The sequence below is a fragment of the Cricetulus griseus genome (assembly GCF_003668045.3).
Source record: "Cricetulus griseus strain 17A/GY chromosome 1 unlocalized genomic scaffold, alternate assembly CriGri-PICRH-1.0 chr1_0, whole genome shotgun sequence".
Classification (NCBI taxonomy): domain Eukaryota; kingdom Metazoa; phylum Chordata; class Mammalia; order Rodentia; family Cricetidae; genus Cricetulus; species Cricetulus griseus.
In genome coordinates, this window is record NW_023276806.1 from 220,348,424 (window position 1) to 220,366,585 (window position 18,162).

The 18,162-nt window shown below is 38.4% G+C and overlaps 1 protein-coding gene across 1 annotated transcript in view; it reads right to left on the minus strand.

The window, feature by feature from the left end:
• Col1a2 (collagen type I alpha 2 chain) overlaps nt 1-18,162 on the minus strand; it is a 34,267-nt gene that overhangs the window by 13,116 nt on the left and 2,989 nt on the right. Inside the window, exons 3-31 of the mRNA XM_035451960.1 lie at nt 18,058-18,068; nt 17,405-17,440; nt 16,250-16,342; nt 15,050-15,103; nt 12,165-12,209; nt 11,938-11,991; nt 11,790-11,843; nt 11,452-11,505; nt 11,063-11,116; nt 10,534-10,587; nt 9,001-9,045; nt 8,720-8,773; nt 8,584-8,628; nt 8,240-8,293; nt 7,695-7,793; nt 7,521-7,565; nt 7,312-7,410; nt 6,880-6,933; nt 6,656-6,763; nt 6,250-6,303; nt 6,040-6,138; nt 5,057-5,110; nt 4,497-4,595; nt 3,938-3,991; nt 3,453-3,506; nt 2,979-3,032; nt 2,683-2,736; nt 1,673-1,717; nt 444-542 (exon numbers count right to left, since the gene is read on the minus strand). Coding sequence (XP_035307851.1) covers nt 444-542; nt 1,673-1,717; nt 2,683-2,736; nt 2,979-3,032; nt 3,453-3,506; nt 3,938-3,991; nt 4,497-4,595; nt 5,057-5,110; nt 6,040-6,138; nt 6,250-6,303; nt 6,656-6,763; nt 6,880-6,933; nt 7,312-7,410; nt 7,521-7,565; nt 7,695-7,793; nt 8,240-8,293; nt 8,584-8,628; nt 8,720-8,773; nt 9,001-9,045; nt 10,534-10,587; nt 11,063-11,116; nt 11,452-11,505; nt 11,790-11,843; nt 11,938-11,991; nt 12,165-12,209; nt 15,050-15,103; nt 16,250-16,342; nt 17,405-17,440; nt 18,058-18,068 — 1,778 coding nt within the window. The remainder of the gene's footprint in view (nt 1-443; nt 543-1,672; nt 1,718-2,682; nt 2,737-2,978; nt 3,033-3,452; nt 3,507-3,937; nt 3,992-4,496; nt 4,596-5,056; nt 5,111-6,039; nt 6,139-6,249; nt 6,304-6,655; nt 6,764-6,879; nt 6,934-7,311; nt 7,411-7,520; nt 7,566-7,694; nt 7,794-8,239; nt 8,294-8,583; nt 8,629-8,719; nt 8,774-9,000; nt 9,046-10,533; nt 10,588-11,062; nt 11,117-11,451; nt 11,506-11,789; nt 11,844-11,937; nt 11,992-12,164; nt 12,210-15,049; nt 15,104-16,249; nt 16,343-17,404; nt 17,441-18,057; nt 18,069-18,162) is intronic.

Here is an 18,162-nt window from a genome sequence, read left to right on the forward strand (position 1 = left end):
GGAGACATTCAAGTTGCCTGGTTTTCAGAAATGTGTAATTGTATCTTTTTTTTTTAACAAAAACAAAAACAAAAACAAAAACCCTAAACTAGAAATGTACTTTGGAACACAAACTTGTAGACTTGTGCCTTTGGAGTAAAACAAAAACTATTTTCTAGAAATGTAAAAGATGGTTCTAGATTTAAACTAAAACATAAACAGTGTTTATGAAAAGGGCAAAACCATACTAATTCATTGCTTCCAGAATAAAGGTTTTCCTCCCTCTCCAAGTTATCTTTTGGAAGAAATAACATTAACTGGAATCATATTGTTAATAACTGAGGTAGAAACTCCTGTACAACTGGAAATAAATAAAAATTTGCAAAGACAATCCCTTTTCCACTAGATCCACATATTCTGAAACACATGGGCCCATTCCATCTGTCTATAGATTATAGTTTTACCTTGTTTCCATCAGGCCCTGGGGCTCCAGAAGGACCTCGGCTTCCAATGGGACCAGAAGGGCCAGCAGCTCCACTCTCACCCGGGGGACCACGTTCTCCCTGGAAGACAGCAATTAGACGTCACTCTCAGCCACTTCCTGCATATCCTTATTTGCTTAGAGTTTTAGATTGAGTTCTGACACATTTCTAGCAAATGAACCTTTTTTTTTTTTTCACTTCTCATTTTTCTCCTTGTATAATGAAGGAAAGGTGTGAGATAATCTTTGCGATATCATACACTTCTAATATTCTGGGACTCTGATCCACAATTTGTTGCCTTGGAAACATTACAGTGTTACAGTCAACCTTTGGAATCCATTTACTTTTAAGGGGATGGTCTTTTATGTGCTACATCCTCAGGCAAGATCAGATGCCAGTCAAGCTTAGTAGTCAAAGGGGATTATGGAGCTTTAGTTGAATGGCTATGTCATGTACAGATAAGATTATATTCTCATATCACTGCCACCTCCACAACCTCGTGTAGTAATGATGTAACAGGATATTAAACAGAGGCCATATATGAATGCAGGTGTTCATTTGTGTCTATTTATCTGAATGCCTCCAACTTTGCATCTAAACATCACAACTTGACATTTTATGGCCCTGAATATTTATCCCATAGTTCCACATTGCAATTACATTGAAGAACCTTGCTCTGACTTTGTTCTATGGTATTTTTGTTTTTTTTTTTAATTATCTTCTGGCTTCCTAGATATGTGGTAGCTCGTAACATAATGGGATGCTTTGAATTTTTACAAAAAAACATGCCAATCATTCTAGCTATGCTAATATGCATAGACCAATAAGTAATTTTCCTTCATGAAACTAGACGCATCCATGAATTTAGCTTTAGACTCTCAACACCAACACATTCTATAAATATGCACTTAGATCTTAGGTATTACTTTTCTTGGCTCAAAATCAACAATTGTAATAAGGACATCACATTTGTCTTTATAAATAATCTACTATAACACATATATTTGTTTATTTATGTTTTTGTAACCATATAGGAAATATGAGCAACTGACCAGAATCTTTTACTATTAACTCAGAAGAAGCCCAATGATACATATGGAGGGTGTTAGGAATGTCCTTTAAGGAAGGCCATTGTGGTCTTAGAGACAAGCACTACTTCTTTTAAAAACATGTTGTCAAAATTTAATGAAATTTAACTAAGTTAAACTTACTCTTGGACCAGCAGGACCAGGAAGACCAAATTCACCAGGAAGACCCTAGGTAAAAACACAACAGGAAATAAATCATGAAATCTGTGTGTGGTCCCTCCAGTCACTTATGATTAAGGTTTCTAAAATATTCTGAAGTACAAAATAAAGTTGTGTGGACTCTGCTCAAATAATGCTTGGAATCTGGGCTAGACTGTATAACAAAGCCTTTGGCTCTGTAGAAAGACTCTAAAAGAGATTACCACTGCTATCAAAGATGTGTCTGCGCCAGACCTGGGATCAGAAAATTTGATTCCCATTATTCAGCTTACTACTTTTTAAAAAGTGACAAAGCCGGCTACCTCCTTTTATAATGTGATAAGTAATAACAAACACAGCCAGGCTTTGTACATTTTAGCTATATAACGGACTGCCTTCTTAACAGAAATTATCATATTCTGTACATTACCTAGTTAATTGTATACCCATGTGTATCTCTTTTATTACTGACCAGCTGTCTCTTTAATGTGGCCCATTGTTGACAAAGGAGACCAGGCCACAGAATGTAACTAAATTGAGGCGCATTCATCACAATTAGAGAAAATGACTCAGAACTCATGCTCTGATTGTGGATAGCAGTGTCATGTTTGAATGCCAAGAAAAACATTAAAAGCAATTTTTTTCAGGCTCTGGTTTGATGGAAAATCGGTGCATTTACGTTTTCACTATGGAGAAGGAAATAATTTGTTTTTTTTTTTAATATAGCAAAGAACACACCAAAGTAGGGCTATTATACGAAATAGTCAATAGGTTTTGCTTTCATATTGTGGTGTTTCAGTCAATCCATAAAATAAGGTAATTTGAACAAAATATAAATAAGTTGTTTCATTCCCTTGTTCAACACCAACAATGTAGACTACTATAATTAATGTGTGAAACACAAAATTTTTGTACTGTAATTACATGGCAGTAGGGAATTTACAAAGTAGGAAATGCTTAGATTTGGTCAAGACAGTGTCATGTAGTTTACTCACCCTTTCTCCTGGCTTGCCGACTTCTCCAGCAGTACCTGAGGGACCAGGCAGACCCTAAATGAAGAGACATGAAAATCTCAATCTTACAGCCATACTGATGCTAATAGCTGGGTTTACAAAGGGAATAATATGAATACAGACATTCTTATGTGTTATTACATCACTTCAGGAGAGTTTGCTTTGAATAATTGTTGCCTTTGCTGGAGTTCTGAAGCCATGTTCTGGGAGGTGATGGTGTGGCGATGGTGACGTTAGGATGAACTGGATGAAAACAAACTGCATGTTTGTTGACTCACCTGGAAGCCTGGAGGACCAGCAGGACCCTGTTCACCTTTGCCACCTTGGACACCCTAAAAGTGACAGAAGAGAGAGCACTGATGTTAATGCCTGCCTCATTGGTAGCATCAAAACCTGTTGATGTTGAGAGTCTAAAGCCATATTCACGAGCCCAGTTATGTGAAGGAAAAATGACTTATTAGTCTATGCATATTAGCATAGCTATACTGATTATGGTGTTTTATTTTGAATCCGAGTATTGCATCACCTTGTTAGTTACCACAGATGAAGAAAGCCAGAGTTAATTTCAAAAACAATAGTACCATAAAACAAAGTTAGATAGCGTTGATATCGGTGACAGAAGCGATAGCATTGAGGTCAATGACAGAAGGGATAGCATTGATGTCATTTTGCTGTCTTAACTATGGAAAGAAGAGCTCTCTGAAGGATTAAGCTTTACTTTGCTTCAGTAAGTAGCAAGGACAAGTACATACCTGGGGTCCAGGAGGTCCCTGGGCACCATTGTTTCCATCAGGACCTGGAGCACCCTAAAGAAAATAGAAAGGATCATGGTTACACACATAGCTTAATCTGTTCCAAAGAACCTTGCAAGCTAATTATTCAAGACAAATTTATCATTTTAGAATTAAAGTAACTCATGTGAGTTTCACCAAGTGCTAAATGCTGCCGATTAACTACTGATGGAGTTTAAAAGAAGTCCACAGATAGGAGGGAGTTGACAAAGGAAAGGAGAATACTAGCACAAATGTATAACCTCTTAATCATAATATGAATAAAATAAAGGCCAGATGGATTTACTTCTTTGAACAGTGTGTTCTGATTTGTTATCATTCACTGCCTTTTCCACGTAGTTTAAAGTACAGACATTTCAGCATGGTGAAAGTAAGCATGATACCAGAAGGTAGCCTCAAACAAAACACGTTTTGGGGGGGATTTCTCTGTACAAGTTAATACCTACCCGAGCACCAGCAAGACCAGGATGACCTTTTTCACCAGCTTTGCCAGGATCACCCTATTAAAAAAAAAAAAAATATATATTATATATATATATATATATATATATATATATATATACACACACATACACACACACACACACACACACACACACACACACACTCACACAAAGAAATGCAATGGAGGCATCAGAGAGAAGGGAGGCAAGGGGAAAAATGATATACAATAAAAGAACATGAGAAGATTATATGTCCAGTTTTCCATGGCAATTTTGAAATGTTGATTTTGTTGCTTGTTTGTGTGTTTTGCTGACATTTATCAGCTTTGGTCTCATTATCCAAGGCATGCTCCAACACTGTGAAGCTCTGTCCAAAAAGGACTGTTGGTGGGTTTCCTGAGGCCTACATGGAGGTGAGGCTTTAATGAAATGTGTGCCCCACGGCTTTCTTGTGTTGAAATGACTTGCCTCGAGGTAAACTGCTGAGGACCAGGAGAGAAAATTCGACTGTGGCTGAGAGGTAGTAGGTAGGTATTGAGGGAGGGGAAGACATGATCCTTACAGAGGGGCCTTTGGGTCCAGGGAATCCAATGTTGCCAGCTTCACCTCTTGCTCCAGCTGGGCCAATTGGGCCAGGTCTGCCGTCAATGCCAGGAAGGCCCTAGAAACAGTTTCAAGTGTACTTGTCATCCCTATGGTTTCCAGCTACCAAGCTTAGGATGTTTTCAGATGATGAAACAGGGTAGTTTTCTGAGCACACAAAGCTGCCCCTACAAAGTGTCAACAAATTATGACTCCATTCCCTGTTGTAAATAGGATGTCAGTACACAGCCAGCCAGTTCAATCTCATATGTAAGCAATTTGCCTCTCTTCCTTCCCTTTCTATCCCCTTGTCACCTGCTTCAATTTCCCCAGTCATGGTTTTCTTATCCCTTCTCTGCTTCCAGTCCTGCATCCATTTAGAATCCATAATTACAATCTATTACCTTCTGTTCCCAGATGATGTAGAGGTGGCTGATATTTATTTTCAATGTATTCATGTATAAATAAGCCACAAAAATAGACTTGATGAGGGTGCAATAAGTGTTCTTGAAAATGTAATGGGAAATGAGCAATACTTACCACAGGTCCTTCTTTACCAGATGGGCCAACATTTCCAGGAGACCCAGGAAGACCCTACAAAATAAATAAGGGTCCTTTCGCATTGGCACTTTAGCTCCCACACTCAAGGCTCTAATTAATTGAAGTTTCACATGGCACTTTCTCCTCACTTTTTGTTTGTTACCAAGGATGAATCATTAGAGATATCAGCCTAGCTGCAAAGTATGAAAATAACTCTGAAACCTTTTCTCTATTTTTTTGTGTGTTTCCCTTTGTAATTTATTTTGTGCAAATGATTCATTTATAGGTAGCAAAAGAAACTGTTAAGCAACATATTGTATGGGCAAAATGTACCATGCTATTTACTCCATCATAGGAAGAAAACAAAAACTAATAATTTTGGCAAGCAATTTCCAAGGTGGATTTTTTATTGCAATATTTGCTGCTCCTTACTACTTGTTTATGGTACAAAATTACAGTTGATATTCAACCATAAGAAATAATGGAACAAAAAAAATTGATTCCCTTGCTATGAATTTGAGTATCTCTGGATCAAAAGATCACTCCTCTATAGCTGGTATGATGCTGAATACACTATAGCATTTTATGATTGCTAGAAAAACTGGTTTCACTTATGAATCTAATAAACTAATAATGTATAGCCTTAATACATTTCATGAATACCTTATATAAAACTCACAAATTAAGATAAAAGATATGTGCTGATGAGACAACCAAACTAATTAGGCTATTTTAAAATAGATCTAGTTTTCCAAATTTTTCATAGTCATGGGTTCAAGTAACACACAGAAAACCTATGAACTAGCCAAATGCACTGAAACTTCTATGGGGCTCTGATAAAGTTGAATACAAAAGGCAAACATGAGCAAGCCCACTAACAAGTTTACTTTAGATGTTTTGGTTGTTACCATTGGTGTTAAGAAGCCTTTTGAAGAAGGCACCAATTCCAAATAGGACTTTGTGAGGACTTATCTGAAACTTACTCTGGGACCCATGAGACCAGGCTCCCCAGGGCGACCAGGATCTCCATTAGGACCTCGGCCTCCAGCAGGACCAGTTGAACCACGATTGCCAGGAGGGCCCTGTTAATAGGAGAGGGGCCGAGTGAGGAGGCTGGTAATGTAATCCTGAGGACACAACCAACACCAGCATTGACAAGGTCCTTCCTGGTAAAGGAGTGAAGGACAACTTACCATTACACCAGCTCTGCCATCAGCTCCAGGAAGACCACGAGAACCAGGGCTGCCCTGTAAGAAAGGGCATGGGGCAGTGGGGGATTAGAGAAACCTTGGAATGCCACAAGGTAGGGTTTACTAACACAGGGCATGATTGTTTTCTAAGAGGATGATATCGGTGCACCCCAAACCAAGATGTCTTACTCAGATGCCTAGGGAAGGCACAGATGAGCATCCGGCAAAAATAGGTCAGCATTGTTTCCAGACCAATTTAATAACATACCAAACTGTGAGTCACTAATTTAATAAAGCAGATGGAAGGCAGATGCTCTTTCATCTAGGAAATATACACAGAAATTCTGACCCATTCCCAGCCAAGGGGTGGCATGATGGTCTTGCTGTGACTGGAATATTTAGAACTTACTCTTAGCCCAGGAGGCCCTCCAGGGCCTGCAGATCCAGGCTCACCAGGAGACCCTCTCTTTCCTTCTTCACCGCTGGGACCAGGAGGACCTTGGGCTCCAGCAGAACCCTGTTTAATAAAAAAGAATAAGAATAGAAAAAATGTTATGTAATATCTAGCAACTGAAATTGGATTGAAAACTGATGAGGGACAATTAACAAAATTGTGATTATGAAGCCACTTACAGGCTCACCCTTGTTGCCAGTCTCTCCCTTGGAGCCAGCTGGACCCGGTTCACCCTAAGATCCAAAAGAACAATGGTCAAATGACAAAAGTGTGTCAACACTTTCTAGGGGCAAGTCTCTTGGGATGCTGAAGCTTAAGTCATCTAAAAATCCAGAAGGAGGAAAATGGGATTGATGAAAGGGTCAGACTCACACATGGAGTTTACCTCTTCTATCTTTTCACAAGCTTCTAAGCTAGCTGAAGGAAGGTGACTGTGGGCATGTACAGAGGAGGAGGGGCTCTACAGGGACATAACACAGCTACACAAGAAATATAAACTTTTGCAAAACATTACAGAAGGAAGACAAAATATCACAAGAGAAAGCCAAGGAACATATAGGATACCAAAGCTAGTATCTCAGTACATAAACATCACAGTGGTGACCACTTACAACAAGTCCTCTGGCACCGGTAGCACCGGCAGCACCAACGGGGCCAGGAATGCCTCGGGGGCCAGGGAGACCAGGAGCCCCAGCAACACCAGGGAGGCCCTATGGGAAGGAAAAAAACCAGCATCCCTCAGGAGGAAGCAGGCTGCAGAGGCCGCCCTAGGCAAGTACCTCTAACCCAGAGCAAAGGTGAACTCCCCAGCTGTACTTACAGCTGCACCCTTGGCTCCGGTGAGGCCATTTGCTCCTGGATTGCCCTGCAGGGTGGGTGAGGTGTGTGGGTGAAAGGAGAAGGAAAACATCACTGAGTTAGAGTTATTTCTTACCTTTTCTGAGCCCACCTTCAGTCTTTCTGCTCAGCGGTGTTAATGTCAGTGACTACTTACAGGAGGTCCAACAGGGCCGGAAAGACCTGGAAGACCCACTTCACCACGGGGACCAGCAGGACCAGAAGGTCCAGGATTACCAACAGGCCCAAGTTCACCCTAAGAATGGCAGTAACAGTGGAGAATTAGGAGGAAATAACAAAGCAGCACACCTCTGTTGTTAGAGCACCAACTTTTAGGAAATTTCTTGAGGAGAGCAACCATTGGTTTATTATCACAAAGTTTGGGGTCACCTTTCTAATTTGGAAAGGACTTTCTGTGTGTTATCCCTACCTCCACTGTGACTCTGTCTCTGTGTTAGTGGTTGTCACTCAGTCCCCACTAACTCAGAGAGCACATTCTGTAGGGCCTCCGAGAGTCTACACGCTGTGCAAGCACAGACAGGTTTATTGCAAACTTAGCGTGAGACCTCTTCTGTACCCATTTAAAAGGTGGGACTGATGAAGGGACTTGCTCTGTAGTTATTTCTCTCCCTGCAAATGGTACTGACATTTCACATCATACTAAGGAATTTATCAAGGTGGTGATGACCACCTTGTTTTTACCTTGGGACCAGGAGCACCTGGGAAACCTGGAGGACCAGCAGATCCAATGGGACCCTGAAATCCAAGAAGAAATTTCCGTGAAGTCATTATGAAAACAGGGACAGAGTTCTACTAAGGGAATACAATCGAAGTTTCCAACATAGGATGAGTTTTAATTTATGCATCATTCAGTAGCTCCAGGAATTTGAAATAGCCTCTTATAAATACTTATAAATGGAGGCTTCCGAAGACCTCAGGGAACATTTGGCAGAAATGTTCCAAATGATGTCATTTCATAGAAGTTAAGGAAGATTGGTCCTGACCCAACTTTCAAGCCTTTCCGACTCCCCAGTGTCAGAACTTACGGCAGGGCCAACGGGACCAACACTGCCATCACTGCCACGGGCACCCTATGAAGGAAGTAAAGATGGGATATTAAACAAATGGCATTAGACAGTGTTTTAAGAAGATTTAGAAAGAAGAAAAAACAGGACCACTTACAGCTGGACCAGGGGCTCCGACTCTTCCTCTCTCACCAGGAAGCCCACGGGCTCCCTAGAAACAGAAATATTGTTGAGGAAAAAAATCCAGAATGTCACAGGCAGCTTTTAACTTTTTCCAATTTCTAACAATTCACTAAAAGTACAAGTCTCATTCTAATACCAGGTAGAAGTTGAAGATGCAGAGGGACATAAGAAAGGGGAAATTAGCAAAAACTTGAGAGATGTTTCAAGATGCAAAGAGAGCACATTCGGATTTCCAGTGAAATGATCAATACTTACAGCTTGACCTGGAGTTCCATTTTCACCAGGGGCACCAGGTTCACCCTGTATACAGGAGAAAAATTGAGTATTTGGTCATTATATATGCCATTTTTCAGATTGGGCAATTTTTACTCTATCACTTTGAGCCATTCATACATTTTAAAACATCTTTTTTATAAATATAGATTGTTTCTCAATGATCTCAGACACATACTTTTTTAATATAAGAGTCCTATATAAATATGCAAAAGGTCAAGATACTAAAAATGTTGTGATTATTTGATTGTACTCCTCTCCAATTTTTCTCTTTGCATTCTATACTTTTATAGACAGCTCCATATATTAGGAATATTTTTAAAAAGAGTACAAAAGATATATTTCCTTTCAGTACAGCCAAATTCACCTTTTAAAAATACATTTGAAGGCTCAGTGTTAAGATTTTCATTAAGATACATGGAGAGTCAAAGCATCATAACAGTTTTTAGAGTCATTGAATTTGTTTCTTATTGAGAGTTCTAGGCAGTGGTGGGTAATTTCCTACTTGGGGGATGTTAAGGAACTTTTCTTCAAGATATTCTAGTTTAGAGAGAGATGCTGAGGAACAAACCAAGGATTGGTACATGCTAACCAAGTGCTTGCTCTACCACTGAGCTGTTTCCCCAGCTGTAGGTCTAAGATTCCATGGAAAGAATGTTCTTTAGGAATAAGTGGCATGAGATATCTTGAGTTTGCCTTTCTAACCACTAGACATATGACTTTGGGCAAGTCATTCACTCTTTCTAACCTCAGTTTTCCCCATCCACAAAATGAGGACACCTAAAAAGTGCCTTTTATCGCTAACATTTTGTGATATTGTGATTAGTAGTCTGAGCTATAATCCTAGGCTCATGGGAGAATGGGGTTGACCTTATCCATTTGTGTGGCAGCTGGGAAGCTAGACCAGATTCTCCATATTCATGCTCATCTCTGGTCCCGCTAGCATTCGTTACTCATTAATTTGTAATTACATTGGTATTCACTTTAATATCACATTATCTCCTTAATAGGAAAGAGAACATTTTATGGTTGGAAGCACTGTCAGTGAAGAGGCTAAGCCAAGAGATAACACACTTTTGAAACTTTAATTACCTAATTAAAAATTTTTTGAGTGTGCACAGATAAATCAGAAGGAAGAGGTTGAAAAGCGTATTATGACATGAATTAGTACCTAATTAGTGCAAGGCAAAGGAGAACTTCCACTTTAAAGTAGCAAGCCGTATTCTAATATTTGATTGCATGTTTATTTACCTTTGTTTTGGCTGCAGAGATGGAATGACATTGTAAGAGGAGGAAAGGAGATGAAGGAAGAAAACATTAACACTATTTTTCATTTGAGTATTTAAATAAACATTAAGTTAAGTAAGTGTTAGTAATCGGCCTTTTGTCATAGAATCTCAGTGTTCTACCATTGAGGGATTTGCAGGATAGAAGAGGGATGCAAGATCCTTTTTGAAATGTGGGTTGTCTTCAGTAAAATAGCCTTATAATCGGTGTTCCCAGCTCAGTATTTACCTTCACACCCTGTGCACCAGGCTGTCCCTTCAATCCATCCAGACCATTGTGTCCCTGAAAGGCAATGGACACTTTTAAAATGCTGTCATGTTGTAATTGCAGTCATTTCGGAGTCTTCCATCTTTGCAATTACTTATTTCCCGGACAGATGCTGTCGCTGCTGGAGTAGAACAGAGTTGAATGTTCCAGCTCCAGTGAGCTGGTTCCCCTCCAGCAGGTCATCCATTTCACCTGCACACAGGTAAGAGGTGAAGGGTGCTGGACGAGCTTCCTTACATTCTTGTCATCCTTATAATTTTACAGTTTCCAGGTACTGCTAACTACTTAAAAACTATAATTCACACAGTTTGTCTGCATTAACCTCAGTTTTTGGTGAGTTCTGGCTCTACTTTCATTTCCAGCAGTTTCAAAATTTAGGGACATAGAAGCTGGGATGCGTCACCCAGGAATTTAAAGACACTTGAGTTCTTAGCACTTGCCGCTGCCATCAGCATTGTTTCTCATTTAGATGAAAAAAAAATGTACTCACCCGAAGGCCTTTGAAGCCAGGAAGTCCAGGAGTTCCAGGGAAACCACGAGCACCCTTGGAAAAAAAATTCAGAACCAAATGAATAAGGTTTTCCTCAGAAGTTAAAAGGTGACTCTTTCCTCTTTCCAAACCAATTCTCTCCTCAAAGTTCAAGTTTGGAATTAATGGCTGGTATGTTTTAAGACTATGATATGAATAACTAGGACGGTGGCATTTGTAGAAAACAGTTTAGTTGTTCACAGCCTGATTGATTGGCGTGAATAAAATATCTGCATTCTTTTTCCTTGCCTTTAATCAATGCCACGAGTGTGAGTGGCATCTGTGCTGCCATCAGAGGCATGCTCACAAATAACTAACTCTGGACCACATGCTGTTGTCAGTGACCTCACCTGTGGTCCAACAACTCCTCTCTCTCCAGGTCGTCCAGCTTTTCCAGGGTGACCCTAAAACATGAAAGCAGCATAGGGTCAGCCTTGACTTGGCAAACCGTTAGAAGAGAAAGGTACACATAAGAATGTGGGCTCAAATACATGTTTAATTAACAATTATATCTCTCAAGTACAAGCAAGTTAATTAGTATTTCATTAAAGTAATATTTCCCATATGGGGAGACTCATGTTAAAGCATATTGAGCTTCCAGCATGGAACTTAATTTGAATCTAGATATTCCTGTTGAGATGGTAGTATTTAAATGTTGTTTTGGAAGAGCTTGGGAGTCGACACTTACATCCTCACCAGCCTTGCCAGGAGGGCCAGCTGGACCACGAGAACCTGCAGGACCCTAAGGAAACAGGAGATGCATTATGAGGTTAAGACTGTGTTCACAAACTTTTCTCCAAAGACATTTTTTCCACACAGGGAGAAAATGTTCTTACCGTTTGTCCGGGTTCACCAGGCTCACCAGCGGGTCCTTGGAAACCTTGAGGGCCCTAAGGTAGGGGAAGAAAGAGCATTTATTTATTTGGAAGTTATGGAATCAATCTCAGGTCATTGCACATGTTAGACAAGTGCTTTGCTATTGAACAACATGCCCATTGCATGAGAGTAATGCTTAGCCTTCTTATATTTTAGGGAAGAGTGATTATAAAATTTTGGTACTTACAGGGGCTCCAACAGCACCAGGAGGTCCTCTGGGTCCCATTAAGCCCTGCCAAGAGGATACACATAGTTAGCACTAAGAACTCAGGTCCTTGTTTGGAGTAACATTAGCTGGACTGGGAAAGTTGGTTTCAGAAACCATCCTGCTGAGCCATTGGCTGTTTGCAATGGACAGATGAACAAAACCATCCTAGTTTTATTTCATAGTTTTTCTTCCTCCCAAGGAAGCACTTAAGGACCCCAATTTCCTGTACCCTCACTTTTTTTTGCCCTTCCCTTCATTTTTACCAACCAAATTTTAAGAAGTCAATGAGAATTGTATGAGCCGTGGAGCCACAAGTTCCTCAAGACGTGAGGAGCTGAACATATGGAGATTGCTCAAAGGCGATGAGTGAATTGATCTTTGCACAAGAACAGAAGACATAACGGCTGACAAAGCATTTCAGGTAGATTCCCTTCATCGTATGTCATCACTACATGTCATATTTAGCTAAGAAATTGATATTTTTTCATTGCCACAGGGGCACAAATTGAAAAGGCTCAAAAGTCCTTCTTAATGATTAAAAGGAGGTTTATTATAACCTTAAAGCTCCTTTCAGGGTTGTTGGTGACTGATGAAAATGTCAAGCAAAAGTGGATGTAATGAGGGGTGAAGGAAAAATAAATTATTATTGAGGCAGCCTATTGGAAGAATCTATCACAGGACATTGAAAACAACACAAATGACAGTAGTTTGTTTTCTTTTTTCTTCTGGAACACAAATGTAAGGTAAAACAGAATGCTATGGGTTTTTTGAGCTAAATGTAGTTTTCCTTTGCCTCTGTAGTAATCAATAATGGTGTAAGCTCATCTATAGGATCCATTTCTCATACAGCTGAAAATACCTTATGTACAAGTTTTGAGTAATTTTTTATAATATATCAACAATGAGGATGCTGCAGTTTATTAAATGACTATAGGGAGACACTACATATTTTATTTTAAAAAGCACATTATTTTAATCATGAAAATTATTTATTTTGTTTTAGAAATTGCTTCAGTGTTAAAGAGAAGCTATTGTTTTTCAATAAAAATACTTTTAGGTATCCATTAAGTATACTTTTCCTTGATATCATAAATTTTTAATTATATTTATTCATCTTTTCCTATATTTGCAACAACTTCATTTACGTAAGGGATATTTTATTTGGTGGCGGCTGTGAGATGAACTATGATTAATTCAGAAAAGGATCCTATGGGGCTTTGTAGTTATTGATTTTTCAACATGGAAAATTATTTTAACACTTTATTGCTGCCTATCTCTCCATTTGCTAAACACGTATCTGTTGATTGCACATGTCTGTGGAAGTGTGTAGATGTACAAACTTAAATTATATTTCCCTGATACTTTAAGGTGAAATATTCTGCTTGACTCTCCCCAGAGAGAGGTTTTAAAGACAAGAGAATCTGAAATCCATATTAATTTCCCACAGCTTCTGCCCACCATTTTAATTTTTAAAATGATATGACCTCTACTTCTGGTTTATTTCCCACTTTGCCTCTTCTTGAGAAATGAATTCTACTTTACAGCCGAGTAATGTCCAGCATTAGCAGAAACAACTCATTTCAAATGTCCAATCTAAACAAAGCCAAAAGAATGCTTCCATCTTTCATTTCAGATGTGAACATTTTAAATCACCAGGAAAATCAGGAAATTGGAAGTCATCAATTAAAGCTACATGATTTCACAAGTGAGAGTTTTAATTTACAGAAAATATTGTCTTGCTCTTATAATACATTAGTTTATTTCGGCCCATTAGTTTCAGAAGAATATCTTGGGAAGACAGAGCACCAATGTAGGGCCCAGGTAAAAGTTACATTTTCAAGACCATGAGAACTAACAGATAAATGCCATTGGAAAACTTAATTAGAATCACCAAGTGGTATGCATGTGTATTCAATTCTGTAATAGTTAATTAATCTAGCATTATTATTTCTGGTACATTTTTATTCTTTCATATAAACTATTATACATTTGTCATGATCATGTCTATTTTTTCTCTATTACGTCTCAGTAATGTTGGGTTGAAGCTTCATTTGTCAGCTAGGTCATCATTGTAATACACAGGGAAGCTTTTAAATTGTTACACAAATGACAGGATGTGCGCTGATGACATACATTCTAAATTTGACTCATTCTATGTTGGCTTTTAATAAATAGACAAGAAAAGGAATTTTCATCAGAATGGTAAAAAAAGAAACATTTTTTATATCATCAAGTCTTTGAGGTTAAGCCAGAATGAGCTGTCATTTGCTGAGGAGATCCATAGTGTAGCCCTGAACCTGTTGGGGGCAACTCTTAAAGTTGAGGAAGGAAGTTTTTTTATTCAAGGACTAAGTACATGAGCCACAAGCTGTCTCTCACACATCTTGCCTACAGGTTAAGTCTGTCCTTAACTACCTGACTAATTTTGGGGGGAAAGCCCCAAACTCTCTAGTTACAAGATGAAGGGGTTGAAACACAACTTGTTGGCCCTACCCAATAGGTTCAGGGAGAGATAGTCAACCATCCTGTTTGTTGGGACTACTTTACAGGCTAAGGAATGTACAAGGGTATAGAGAAACTCATAGATGTTAATAGTTTGAGTTGAATTCATCTGCCTGAGTTATAATGGTCAGTATGTCCAAAGATTATTTCTTAGACATAAATATTTGACCTTTTTATGAGGCATGTTTGTAGAGAAAATTGAAACTCCTAACCTGGACTTCAGTTTTGATATCTAAGTGTAGACAAAGGAGTTGTTTTCATTTGAACTAAGTATGGAGTGTTAACTATCATTGTGGAGTTTGACATAAATTCTCTATATAAGGTTCTTTTTCCCCCTCTAGGATAAAAAGAGATAAGCATACCATTGGTCCAGGGCCAGATGAAACTCCTTTATCAGAATACTGCGGAGCAAAGATCTGGAGGAAGTAAAACACACACACAAGTATATATGTCAATGGTCATTCACTTAGATTTTCCATCTGCTTTTAATACATTTCCTGATATTATTTAAAAGAGGGCCATGTTTTAAACAGAAATGACATAGAATTCAGCACTGAATCCACCAGTTCTCACCCACCTCTAGAGTGAGGAAAGATGGCTTCCTAAACCTTTACAGTCCCTCAGAACCCTCACAAGTAAAGCAGAGCTCAGGGGGACAGGCTGTGCTGGAAGTTGCTGCCCTAAACCACAAGCCAATAAGACACTTCTTTGTTCTGACTGGAGTTTCAAACGAGGATATAAAGAGTTTTCAAGTTATGGGAAAATTAAAATGCCCCTTAGAAGATTAAACTTTTAAAAAATAGTTCACAGTAATAACTTTCCTGTTAAAGATCTCCCTTGGAGTGGTAGCTGTATTAAAGAAGGTGCTTTTTTTTTTAATACACTCAGTAGATAAGCAATCATAATAAGATCTTTGGGAGAGAAAGGTCTTATTTTACTGGCATACAGTTGGGTATTAGAATCAGGGTTCTGATTCATAGTGCTAACCAATTAAACAAATATGTTTTCCTTCCTGCAGTGAGGCCATTTGGCACTCATACCATTGTCAAAGACATAAAGCTAAAAGAAGATATTAATGAAAAAGGGAAATGTACTTTTCTTAAATTAGTTTCGAGCAAATTAAACCTAAAACTGCTTTGAATGTTGGTTCAGCAGACTCCAAGCCAAGGAGAATAAAAAGGGTCGGATGTTTGTGAAATTGCTTAAGATCAGGGGCTTCACTTATGTAATTCAGTCTAATCAAACTCTTTAATAAGGCAACACCTCTTACTTGTGCCTTACTGATAAAAGATATTAAATCCCCAAATTAAATAATGGTGCTGATGGCCACCGCTACCTTCAGTGAACAGAAAGTCCCAGCCTGTAATTGACAAGGCCTCAAAAGAGGACAGACAAAGCAGAACCTCAGATGGAGAAACCACAGAAATGAAATAAAATATATTAATTCCCAAATAGAAGTTTTTTCCTTAACTACTAAAAATAAATTCTACAATTAAACACTTTTCTAACAGAGAGAAGACACTAAAGTCAGAAATAAGTTAAAAATACTTAAGACACCTTACCCCAGCAAGACCAGGGGGGCCAGGGGGACCAGGGGGACCAGGGGGACCAGGAGGGCCATCCACACCATCTCTGCCCCGGGGACCTGCTGGACCCTGTTAAAAAGAAAGGGAATTAGGGCAGGGTTTGAGTAGCCCTGTCAAAACCAGTATAGTATGTGAAAGGGGACCTAAGAACACATGTGCTAAGGTCAGCTTCTCAGACTTGAGGATGTGAATGTGGAAATGTAACATGTATGTCTGTCATTTATTGACATGTGGCATAGGTTTAATTTAGAAGGACCTTTAATGACTGATTTGTGAAGATAACAAGTGGAAGCTAACACAGGATAGGATATTAATTCATAATGGAGCTGATTCTGTGAACTAAACATGTTTCATGTTGTATAAAGAGACACCATGTGGATCGGTACTGGTTTCTGACTCTTGTAAAGGTACTCAGTTGCTTCAATATGTGGTATGTGGGAGAGTAGATTAACTGTTTAGATCGCTTTATCACAGGATAGGAATACTGCTTTAACACTATTCACGTTGTTAGGATAATTAAGTGAAACAATTATACAACTAATAAATTGTGTAGGATATGTGCAAGTCCACATTTCACGACAGATACAAGATGCAGCTGTTTACATATTGGGAAAATGTTACATAATGCAAATCATGCAAAACCATGTAGTTACTCATATCAAAGAAAAGTAGCAAATAGAACAGCAGCCTGGCTTGTACCTGTATGAATGGAGACAGACAAACATGTAACTGACAGCTGCTTCACAATTATTTCCAGTTTATACAAAGGTCTTTGTATTTTCAAAAGAAACAAGACATGTCACAAAGAGATTTGTGTGGTCAGGGATGTATTTCCATTATACATGTATTGGGCAGGCCCAATTAAAACAAAGAAAGATAGACTTGCAAAGAGCTGGGCTGCCTGTAATAGTGTTTCTTTTTATGAAAGGGTAATCTTGACTGAAAAGGGATATTGATTATATATAATAATGTTCATTTACTTCTTCTGTAGGACATTATCTACTCAAAAGGTGGTGTAATTATCTGAATACATAATATTCTTACACATTGTCAGTCTTCTGTAGCTCCTAATATAATATGTAGTTATTCAAATATGGGCCAAAGCCCTTTAATGCTTCAAAAATTTCATACCCTTTCTCCACGAGGTCCTCTATCTCCAGTGGGGCCCTAAAAGAAGACAAAAGAAGCAAAAGGACACTCGCCTAAGTAATTTACCGTGAACAGGCAAACCAATTTTGAAAATCATTAGTTGTTAAGACTAAAATATTATTAAACAACAGCCAAAAGACCCGGTATAGAACAATAGACAACATGTGTTCTTTTTCTTAAAACTAAATGTAATTTTTTTCAAGCTGGAGGACTAGAGGATGCTATAGTCTCTAATGGTCAAATCGATATTATCCATCGTATTTTTAGTAAGATGATTACTATAGATAAAATAACCATATTGTTACATCTTTACCACACATTTACAGAGCCACATCTTTAAGATAAGCTTTGATTTACTATCTATAATATAATATACATTCTCTCATCAGAATATAAACAAATTTTTAGAAAGTCTTTTAGTAGTGGTATGTAAATCATCAATTTATATAACATAAATGTAATTAGAGATGCTTCATTACATCAAACATTAACACTATTTTACTTTATGGTTTGGTGAATTCATATTTGTATGAGTAAAATCTTGACAAAGGATTTTCTTTCTATAGTTCATATGAAACTGCATCAAGCTTGTTCTGGTAATATCAGATATTTACAGAGAAGCATTAGACTCTTACCTTTCTTGCAGCTCCCTAGAAAAAAAAAGGCAAATGGTTATTATGAGAAGATTTATATAGACTTCCATAGATTAAAGGGGATTAATATTTTGATATTATATACAA